This window comes from Arvicola amphibius, chromosome 15, assembly GCF_903992535.2.
Source record: "Arvicola amphibius chromosome 15, mArvAmp1.2, whole genome shotgun sequence".
Lineage (NCBI taxonomy): Eukaryota > Metazoa > Chordata > Mammalia > Rodentia > Cricetidae > Arvicola > Arvicola amphibius.
Window position 1 is genome coordinate 31,232,003 of NC_052061.1, and position 11,840 is coordinate 31,243,842.

General features: G+C 45.1%; 1 protein-coding gene across 1 annotated transcript; it reads left to right on the forward strand.

Moving 5' to 3' along the window:
* The first annotated feature begins 436 nt into the window (after nucleotides 1-436).
* On the forward strand, nucleotides 437-11,840 carry LOC119802118 (liver carboxylesterase-like). The gene is made up of 12 exons (XM_038313036.1): nucleotides 437-593; nucleotides 1,152-1,356; nucleotides 4,511-4,649; nucleotides 5,311-5,444; nucleotides 5,526-5,784; nucleotides 8,155-8,253; nucleotides 8,664-8,804; nucleotides 8,924-9,004; nucleotides 9,292-9,436; nucleotides 10,392-10,529; nucleotides 10,953-11,025; nucleotides 11,441-11,840. Exons 1-12 carry the CDS (start codon nucleotides 518-520, stop codon nucleotides 11,625-11,627), a joined length of 1,677 nt encoding a protein of 558 aa, XP_038168964.1. The 5' UTR covers nucleotides 437-517; the 3' UTR covers nucleotides 11,628-11,840.

Here is an 11,840-nt window from a genome sequence, read left to right on the forward strand (position 1 = left end):
CTATGATTCTTGACAACATAGAGGTGTCATGAGGATGAGGTCACACTTAGAGCTCCCACCTTCTCACTTCTCTCCATCTGAGACATCTTTAGTGGGTTCCTACCCACAGAAGCCCCGCGGCTTCTCCTGTTACAGCTTCTGCTCCCTATTATTTTTGCTCACACCCCTACATTGGGTTGGTGAGGAAAAGGGCCAGGGATCATGGTGACTCCATGTTCAAGGACAGGGATCCTGGCATCCCAGAAGGACTTCAGATGCTGTGCCATGTCTATCTAAGAGGCCATGGAAGGAGCAGAACCTGCACAGTTGCTTTTGTCCTGCCTGCTGGCTATTGGTTCTCTGTTGACTTCTGCCTTATCAGTTGTGCCGCAATAAGAACTTTGCCCACTCAACTAAATTTCCACACCCACACCCCGAAAGGTATAAATTCCTGCCTGGGCAAAGCCTACCTGTTCTGTTTTCTGCTGTTGTGAGACTGTCGTCTTGTAGCAGCACAGACTTAGCCCTGGCATTCAATATGCCACTCGGTAGACTTCCTGGCTGGCTGTTTGCTGTGGCCTGTGGGCTCCCGCTTCTCCTCCTCCGCGTGCATGGTGAGACTGTTCAAATGAGCAGAGGACACCAGGGTCAGAGCTGCCCAGTTCTGCAGAGTCAGAGTCTGTGCTCGTGGGAGGGAAACACCAGGGAGGGAGGGAGGAGCTGGTGGAGGTGACAGATGAAAGTGTGGATTTGTGTGCCCTCTAATGCCCACACCAAAGCCCACAGGATGGGCCATGTGGCACAAGGAGGGTCAGAGATGTATAAAGTTATCATGTACTGAGGAGCCAGCCAGGACAGAAGAGCAGGAGAGACATGTCCTCCTCTGTGCGTGGTTGTGGCTGGAGCTCCTAGTGTATGTGGATAATGATAATAATTCCTTCATAATGCCAAGAGGCTCTCAGCCTGTCACCTTCTTGACTAGAGAAGTGCTCTATCAGTTTTCAAGAGGGCCAATGGACAAGGTTTCTGGCCCTAGATAATTCAGAAAGCCTCATCTCCACATGCCAAAGCTGAACTGAGAGGACCCAGGTTACCTTCCACATGTACCATGGAGACAATGAGGTAGGAATTCCCAAGTGTGGTTACAACTGATGGCTTCTCTTCACCTACAGGACAGGACTCAGCCAGCCCCATCAGGAACACACACACAGGGCAGGTGAGAGGAAGCCTCATCCATGTGAAAGACGGTGAACTTGGTGTCTTTACCTTCCTGGGGATCCCCTTTGCCAAGCCACCTGTAGGAGCACTGCGCTTTGCTCCCCCTGAGCCCCCTGAGCCATGGAGTGGTGTGAGAGACGGAACCTCCTATCCAGCCATGTAAGTTCTGGGGCCCAGGGGACTTCAGGCCTGAGCTCTAGGCCACATTTCCTCCGTCTCAGCTCTATAGCAGTGTTCTGTCTGTACTAAGGGCATCTCTCATGCATTTTTTTCAACGAATGTGCTAAGGATTAGAGAGGAACAACGGTGCCAGGCTCCTGAGTCAGAGCTTGGCGCCTGTAGGGACTTAGCTGCAGGTACTGCAGTGTGGAGCAGAGGCTAAGGCCATTCTTCACGGTCACTGTGACCGTCCACTGTCCAGGTGCCATTGGTAAAGAACAGGCATACACGTTTCCCACTGGAGACTGTGTCCATTCATTCCTATAGATCCTATGTGGGCACAGCTCCAATACCCAAGTATCTTAGTTTGTTTTCTGACGCTGTGCTAGAGGACCCTGACATAAACAATGCAGTGAGGAAAGATTTTACTATGCGTCACAAGTCCAGGTTATAATCAACCATAGGTGAAATATTTTACTATGTGTCACAAGTCCAGGTTATAATCAACAATAGGTGAAAACCACAGGGCAGAAGTTTAAGGGAGCTGTTCATATCATGCCCGTAATCTGGAATAGAACCTAAATGTCACATGCATGCCTGCTAATGCTTCTCTTACTCTCTCCATTCTTACACAGTTCAGAAAATCTTCCTAGGGAATGGTCCCTCCTATAATAGGCAAGTTTTGACAGGGGAACAACTGGGAGGGCCATGGGAGAGAGGAGGTATTCTCTTTAGTCTACAGCTCTGAAGTAAGAACAGTAGGGATAACATGGCCCCGCCTACTTCATGGGATTATAAGGACTGGGTGAGCACTAGACGCCAAGGTCTGAACAAAAAGTAGATAAGCTATGTATTGACATAAATTAAGCCGTGTGCGGCTCAGTTGCTCCCTAGGTGTTTTGAGGGACAGCCTAGAAGGTGTTCTGGATGTGGCGACGCACTGCTATGTTCAGGCCTCACTGGGACTGATGGTCACACTAGTAACACAGTAAACCAATTTCTGCAGAGGGCTCTGTAGCTGCTGGCATGTCCTGGGTGACCTAATATATCACAGCCACTGTGATACTTCACTGTGTATGTCAACTTGGGTCCACCACAGCACTGACAGCTGGGAAAGTATTAGAACAGACATTATTATAAACGTATTTTAAAACTCTGCTTAATATTTAAATCAATAAAATTTGAGTAAATAGGTAACATGGCTAGGTGGGCCTTGTCCAATTTGTTAGAAGCCTCAATAGAAGAAAGACTAAATTTTCTCCAAGCAGAATGGAATTCTGCCTCCATACTTAAAACCTATGCCATCAGCTCTTCCCCGGGCCTCCATCCTGGTCCACTGCACAGACTTTCTAGCCCCAGCAATGTGTGCGCCAGTTAAGATAAACCCTTTCTAAATCTCTCTCTCTCTCTCTCTCTCTCTCTCTCTCTCTCTCTCTCTCTCTCTCTCTCTCACACACACACACACACACACACACACACACACTTTCCAACTTTCAGGGAAGCTCCCTTTGGCTTTATGGTATTCTGAAAGTGGTGCACAATAAATAGATGTCATACTTCAAATTTTGAATTTTCTTTTCTTGAGCCAGCAATATGAAGCACAGCGTCGACTTGTGGTGTGCACTAGTGACACACTGACACAGCGTTCAGAGTACCTTTCAGGTTGGCGAGGTTCAGCTATGCTGGTCAGCAAGTTGTCTGTATTACATATATTTGTAAATTAAGGTTTCTTTTTTTTAGTCCTAATCTCTTCATTTTTTTATTTATTAGATGGTTACCCTGTCCCCACTTGCAGAATCTGTCCAAGCATAATTATCTTTCCCTGGATGGGTGACACATTTCTCCCAGCCTGATGCAAAACTCTCTGTGTATTATCAGGTCAGAGAAGCAATAGCACGATAAGCACTGGGTGTGCTTGACTGGAGGATCCCCATGAACGCTGACCTTTGAGTCCCCGTCAGTTACGTGGGCTTTTGTGAGCGGATCTTGGCGAACCAAATTCACCCATTAAAATATTATCTTTCAAGAAAAAACAAACTCCACAATTCAATAAGTAAACATGCACATGAGATTTCGGAATGTGGCTCTGTTTATAAAAGATTTCCTGTGAGACGGAGCTGATACCAGGGCTGGCTTTGGGCACAGCTGGGAGACAGTAAGAATTTGTCCTCCCATCCCCTGTGTTCTGGGGTTGCTCTTTTTTATTTTACTTTTAAAACTTTATTTTTTATTTAATACATGTCTGCTTGTCTGTATGTGTTCCATGGGTGTACAGGTACCCAAAGAGGTCAGAAGAGAAAATCAGCTCCCCGAGAGCTGTAGCTATAAAAGATTGAGAGGCACCCCATTGGGGTGCAAACTGAACGTAGGTCCTCTGCAAAAGCAGCACACATTGTTAACCATCAAACCAGCCCCCTTTCTGTTCCCTCCCCCTTGAATACTTTTCCATAATTGTTTATATGAGATAAATGCACAGATAGAAACGCCAAGAAAAAAAGAGGCAAGTGTTCCTATCTCAATGAACATAATTAAGACACTTTTCTACATGTATGCCCAGAGGCCCATGGCATCTAGATCAATGGTTCTCAACTTGGGGGTTGCTATTCCCACAGGCGTTGAATATCAGATATGTAATGCATATCATATATTCACATTACAATTCATAACAGTAGCAAAATTGTAGTAAAGAAGTAGCAACAAAGTAATTATTTGGTTGGGGATCTCTAAAACATGTGGGACTGTATTATAGTGTTAAAGCATTAGGAAAATTGAGAATCGCTGATCTAGACATTCCCTCATTAATATCCTTTCCCACTATATTCCACCTTGTGTCAGTCAGCAATCAAACTAACCACCACACTAGGATTAAATAGTACAGGAAGACAATCGTTTTCATAGATGCCAACAATCTCCATATACTAGCCTGATTCAGGATATTACTTTTCAACCAGACGCCTACCTAAAAGTATTGCTCCATTTTCATATCTATAGAGCTGGTGGCCTTTACCTTGGCAGGAAAGGACTTTAGAGAGGGGTCATACATTATCAGGCCACCATGGAAAGTAGTATCTGAAGATGACTGAGAGGAAATTCACACTATGATTTAGGTTTGACCACCACATATCTTGGGCTATCTGCCTTCCATTTTCAACAGGTGTCTGCAGACTGATATCATGAATTTAGAGTTTTCAAAGGAGAGGAAGATGATCATGCCTCCCATGTCTATGTCTGAGGACTGCCTGTATCTCAACATCTACACACCGGCTCATGCCAATGAAGATTCTAACTTACCTGTGAGTGCCAGGCTGTGGTCACATATGGGGAAGAAGTTGTTTCTTCCTCTGGAAGATTGGAAAGGCCAAAGTAATTCTGATATTCTCTGTAGTTTAGACCCTGTTTAGTAGTCTTACCTTATTGGGGTGAAGAAGGTCATCCCAGGCATGGTGAACTACTTAAACCTGGGTGTGTGACTCAGAGTTCTGGGATTGTAGAGGTAAGAGGCTCTAGGTCTTTAATTAAACCAGGAATTCTTCTACCAACTTGAACCTGGCAGACCCACTCAGGAGGGTGCTCAAGGACTGCATATTGACATCATCAAAATTCCTAGCTGCAGATTATCTGTTGTGCCAATGGGACTGATGTCTTCTGATTTGCTATCAGGAAAGTCACACATGGAGACACTCCTGTTTGCTCCGCTTTGATGGGTCTGAGAGTGACGATGGCATCACTTGTGATGTAGCCGTTAATCTAGGCTGAGATTTCCTGGTGGGGATATGGGAAGGAAATATTTTTCGAGGCCTAGAGTACCCAATCAATGGGCCATGCCCCGAAATCCTGAGAAGATTGGTATGCATGTCAACCTGCACAGAGGTGAAGCAGTTGATAATCCGGTAGGCACTACAGTTGACCTTGGACTGGGTGTGGGCCTCCTGATATCTGTGTTGATGTCTTCAGGTAATGGTATGGATCCATGGTGGTGGACTGGTTGTAGGAATGGCTTCCATGAATGATGGATCCATACTAGCAGCTACTGAGAAAATAGTAATTGTCTCGATCCAGTATCGCTTGGGTATCCTCGGCTTCTTCAGGTAAGCCTGGAACTGGGCTGGACAATGGGGTCTGAGTAGAACATGGACAGATCTGTGATTCTTGTTCTTGCCACTTCTCAGCACTGGAGACCAGCACGCCACAGGCAACTGGGGCTACCTGGACCAAGTGGCTGCCCTACAATGGGTCCAGCAGAACATCGCCTACTTTGGAGGCAACCCTGGCCAGGTCACCATTTTTGGCGCTTCAGCAGGAGGCACAAGTGTGTCTTCACTTGTTGTGTCCCCTATGTCCAAAGGACTCTTCCACAGAGCCATCATGCAGAGTGGAGTGGCCCTGCTGCCTGACCTTATCTCTGACACATCTGAGGTGGTCCACACAGTGAGTGTCCTCATTAATACTAGCCCATACTTTGTTGCTTCAGTTCTTGTCTTTGGTACTCTGGCATTCTGTTAAGTGGAAAAAGCTAGGATTATAGGAAATAGTTTCTTTCCAGTAATTTCTGAGAGGCATAAAATTTACAATATTCCCCTCTGCTTTATGTGTGCTGAGTGTGATATATGACAAGGAAATCTGTGCCCGCTTCAACCATTGGCAAAACACCTACACATTGTTTCCTAGTTTTCTTCTTATTATTGTGATAAAGATCATGGCCAAAAGCTGTTTGTGGAGTAAAGGGTTTATTTCTGCTTATGGTTTATGATCCACCTTGAAGGGAAGTCAGAGTGGCATATGGGCAGGGACTGGAGCCACAATGGAGCTTAGGAAGAAACTGCTTACTGCCTTGTTACGCACGGCTTCCTCAGTTTGCTTTCCTTTTTTATTCTTTTTATTGCGCTACACATCTTTCTCTGTTCCCCTCCCTTCATTTCCTTTTCTTTTCTACCCTCTCCTGTGACCCCCCCCACACTCTCAATTTACTCAGGAGATCTTGTCTTTTTCTCTTTCCTATGGAGACCCATGTATATCTCTCTTAGGTCCTCTTTGCTGTCTAGGTTCTCTGGGGTTGTGCACTGTAGGCTGGTTTTTCTTTGTTTTATGTCTAAAAGCCACTTATGGGTGAGTATATATGACATTTGTCTTTCTTTATCTGGTTTACCTCACTCAATTGTTTTTTTCTAGATCCATCCACTTGCCTGCAAATTTCAAGATATCATTATTTTTTTACTGCTGAGTAGTACTGCATTGTGAAAATGTACCACATTTTCCTTATCCATTCTTTGGTTGCAGGACATTTAGGTTGTTTCCAGGTTCTAGCTATGACACTCAATGCTGCTATGAACATAGTTGAGTTGGTATGATTGAGCATCCTTTGGATGTATACACAAAAGTGGTATTGCTGGGTCTTGAGGTAGATTGTTTTCTAATTTTTTGAGAAATCACCATACTCATTTTCAACGTGGCTGTACAAGTTTGCACTTCCACCAGCAATGGATGGGTGTTCCTCTTACTGCACAGTCTCTCCAGGATAAGTTATCATCAGTGTTTTTGATCTTGGACATTCTGACAGGTGTAAGATGGAATCTCAGAGTTGTTCAGATTTGCATTTTTCTCATGGCTCATGATGTTGAGCATTTTCTTAAGTGTCTTTCAGGCATTTAATATTTTTGTTTGTTGAGAGTTCTCTGTTTAGGTCTGTACCCCATTTTTAGTGAATTGTTTGTTCTTTTGATTTCAAGTTTCTTGAGTTCTTTGAATATTTTGGAGATCAATCCTCTCTCTGATGTGGGGTTGGTGAAGACTTTCCCCATTCTGTAGGCTGCAGTTGTGTCTTGTTGATTGTAGATGAATGCAAATAGATCCACATCTATCACCATGCACGAAACTCAAGTCCAAATGGATCAAAGATCTCAACATAAAACCAACCACACTGAACCTCATAGAAGAGAAAGTGGGAGATACACTTTAATGCATTGGCACTGGAAACCTCTTCCTAAATATAACCCCAGTAGCACAGACACTAAGAGCAACAATTAATAAATGGGACCTGAAACTGAGATGCTTCTGTAAAGCTAATGATAGTTTGCTTTCTTATATAGTCCTGGACACTTGCCCATGGGTGGTACTGCCCATCGTGAGATGGGCGCTTCTGCATCAGTCATTTAATAGCATAATTCCCAGACACAATTAGGAGCCAACCTGAGGGAGGCATTTTCTCAGTTGAAGTTCCTTTTTCAAGATTACCCTGGTTCATGTAAAGTTGACAAATAAATACCTAAGCAGGACACAAGGATTGAGGGAAAGGGTCAGCTGGTAAAAATATTCACTGTGCAAGAGTGAGTCCCCAAGTGCAAATATCCAGAGTCCTCATAAAGCTAGAAGAAGTACTATGAGTCAGTAAACCCAGTGTTTCTATGGAGAGATAGGACACAGAGACAGAAGAATCCCTGGAAGGTCCTAACCCAGCTAAACTGGTGTGGACAAAAAGAAACATGGGGTAAGATGACAAGTGACACCCTAGGGAGTTCTCTGACATTCATAGGCAAAATATGACATGTCATACCTATTGCCACATATGAACACCACACACAAAACAAACAAAACTACAATAAAATGAATATGCAGACAGAACGCCCTTTCCAAGCTGACATCTCTGAGAAACAGAAAATGTGAACAACTTCACTTAAGCCTTTTCATACACAACACACAGTAGGATGTGGTAGTTAGGGGTAAATGACGTCTTCTTGGATTTAAGGAAACTCTACCTCATGCTAGGATGAATGAGCCAACTACTGCCTGTTCCATTTACAGACGGTGGCCAAACTATCTGGATGTGAGGCCAAGGACTCAGAGGCTCTGGTGCACTGTCTCCGAGACAAGAATAAAGCAGAGATTCTGGCTATTAACCAGGTTGGGAGAATTGTGTGGCTTGGAGGTGCTAGTCACCAGGATATGGGATTGCCAGTTCTTACTACTTTAATCAGATAATTTACTTGTCTCCATGGTTAGCTGTCCTTTTAGTACTGTGTGTAGAAATATCAAAATAGAAAAGGACAAGATCTTCTGAGTAAATTGGGAGCATGGGGATTTGGGGAAAGGGTTGAAAGGAGGGGAGAGGCGGGGAGGGGAGCAGAGAAAAATGTAGAGCTCAATAAAAATTGATAAAAAATATCAAGATAGGATAATTTTGATGTTCAGTTTCTTCTGGAGTGAGCATATCATCCTGAAATGAGATAGGAAATGGGGAAATGGTGGATATTCAGTGGGCATCAGAATATTTAGGTGATTGATCTTTAGCACGGACTCTTAATGCCCCATAGGTCTTCAGGTTGATCCCTGGTGTAGTGGATGGGACGTTCCTACCGAGGCATCCTCGGGAGCTGTTGGCCTCTGGGGATTTTCACCCTGTCCCCAGCATCATTGGTGTTGACAGTGATGAGTGTGGCTGGGTAATCCCCTTGGTAAGACCTAATTCTAAGCCCCAGGGAGCCTAAAATCAAATGGTAGGTGGTGGGAACTCAGAGATACTTTGATCTAGAGACAACCCATCCTATACTTAAGACTCTCCTCTACTTCCCAGTTCATGGGCCTTGATCATGTCATAAAGAACATAACCAGAGAGACCCTGCCAGCTGTTCTGAAGAGCAGAGCACCACATATGGTGAGAGACCTTGGCTCCTGTCCTGATAGAATTGTTAGTATTTATTAATATTACTCTAAGAAAAATTATTAATAATAATTACTATAATTATTCTGATATACTCTTCTCAGCTACCATACCCAGAAATAAAGGCAATCCTTGTGTGCCTTTCTGTGTGGAGTCACCCAAAGCTTGTACCTTTTATCCTTTACCCTGTCTCTCCCCTGGCGACATTTCTTACTAGGAGGCTGCTGCCTACCTATCCAAGTGCTTTCCCTGCATCATTCTTCCTGACTCTTCCTGTGTAGATGCTGCCTCCTGAATGTAGTGACCTGCTGATGGAAGAATACATGGGGGATGTTGAGGACCCACAGACCCTTCAAGCACAGTTCAGAGAGTTGATGGAGGACTTCATGTTTGTGATCCCTGCACTCCAAGTAGCACATTTTCAGCGTGAGTACATCTTTACATGGTTGAGGGAGGAAACTCAGAGCTGTGGGTCCCAGGTGAGCACTGTGGTGTTCACGTATGACACATGTTGATCATGTCTCTGATACCAGGCACCTGAAGACACTTATCTCAGCAAATCCTTATGGCTAGAGTAAAAGACTGATGTCTTATCCATGTCTAGAGGGGGATCATGCCAGTTACACTCAGTATCTTGTGAAAACTCCCCATCAGGAAGTGTCAGGGTTACTGCTTAACAAAAGGTTTCCCATAACCGATGCCCCAGCCTGGAGCTTGCCACTCAACTGTGATTCTAGATAATTTTATTTTATTTTTTTTTCTCATGGTTTATTTTTTTTTATATTTAAAAATTTCCATCTCCTTCCCTCCTCCTCCCCCCTCCCTCCCCTCCTTCTCCCCTTTCTCTCCCCTCCTTCTCCCCCTTCCCTCCCCTCCCCTCCACCCATACCTCCCCTCCCTCCCTCTCAAGGCCAAGGAGCCATCAGGGTTCCCCACTATATGCTAAGACCAAGGTCCTCCCAACTCCCCCCAGGTCCAGGAAGGTGATCGACCAAGCTGAGAAGGCTCCCACAGAGCCCGTCCATGAAGAACAATCAGAGCCCAGAGCCATTGTCCTTTGCTTCTCAGTCAGCCCCCGCTGTTGGCCACACTCAGAGAGACGGGTTTGGTCGCATGATCCATCAGTCCCATTCCAACTGGAGTTGGTGATCTCCCATTAGTTCTGTCCCACCGTCTCCATGAGTGAACGCACCCCTCTCGTTCCTGACTTTCTCCCTCATGTTCTCGCTCCTTCTGCTCCTCATCGGGACCTTGGGAGCTCAGTCCAGTGCTCCAATGTGGGGCTTCTAGATAATTTTAGAGCAAGGTTTCTTGTCACTGAAGTTAGGTGGGAAAACTCCATGTGAGAAACCATTACGCCAACATGTGTCCTCACTTTCAGGATCCCATGCTCCTGTCTACTTCTATGAGTTCCAGCACCAGCCCAGCTTCATTAAACATTCCAGGCCATCCCATGTGAGGGCTGACCATGGTGATCATGCAGGCTTCGTCTTTGGCTCTGACTTCTGGGGCTTGAAACGTGAGTCTTCCTTGTTTTCCTTGAGTTGAAGGGAGTCCCTGATGGCTTCCTGTGGAATTACTGAGCTCTTAGGACAGTTGAGGAAACTTAGGCTCTGGGAGAGAATGTAGTCGAGTGAGAACCATTTCCAAACTAAGAGAAAAGAAAAGAAAACTTAAGGAGGGTTAGAATATGAACCTTTCCTAGTCCAGCTAGTGTTAGCAGGAATGAGCACAAGCTTGGGTAGGAGTGAACCTGAGTAGAGACTTGAATGGATGCTGGGTTCTGAGTGCCGAGTACAGAGAGCATACACCAGGTCTAGGATTCAGGGTCAGGCTACGGTTGAGGCCTGAGATGCAGGCCCAGGCTGTGGTTGCTATAGTAGAGAATTAGTACCTACACAAGGTAGCTAGGACTTTGAGCCTTTTCTTCTTTTGTCTGCAGTTGACCTCACTGGGGAGGAGAAGCTGCTGAACAGGAGGATGATGAAGTACTGGGCCAACTTTGCAAGACATGGGTAAGAACATGTCCCTCCCTCAACCTCTTTATAATTGGGTCTCCATCCAGGGCTCCTATGTGGATGTGTCTCATTAGCATGTGTAGGATCTTAATTACACCATAATCTTCTCCAGCTTGGGGCACACTAAGGCAGATACTGCGTAGATTTAGTTTCTTCTCATCCCACAGAGACCTGCTGTGTGAGTCACAGTATTGTAGTACTGTTCTTTAGATTTTCCCTCTCAGAGAAAGATACAAAACTAGACAGTTTCCCTTACTTCATATGAATGAGACACTAGTGTTCTACATCTGTACACCAGTCCTCCTGCACCCTCAGGCCCTTGGCCTACTCATCCACTGCTATGACCAAAATCAAGGGATCATGCCTTGGATGAGAGTGACCTCACCCTTCCATGCTGGTAACACACCCACAGGAACCCCAACAGTGAGGGTCTACCCTACTGGCCTGAGTTGATCCATGATGAGCAGTACCTGAAGCTGGACATCTATCCTGCTGTGGGCCGAGCCCTGAAGGCCAGAAAGCTACAGTTCTGGACGAAGACTCTGCCTCAGAAGATCCAGGAGCTAAAGGGAGCTCAAGATAAGCATGAAGAGCTTTAGTGCCAGTTATAGGAAAGGTGTGTGGGGTTGGGGATGGATGAGGTCATCTAGAGGTTACAAAGTTCATTTATTTATTTTTATTCATTCCAAACTCACATAAGCATTTCTAACCTCAGCATTTCCCTTTCATTGTGTATGACAAACCCTCTGTGTGTTACTCCTTATCCTTCTGAACACATTTTATTAGACTCAATAAATGGTCCCACAACCATA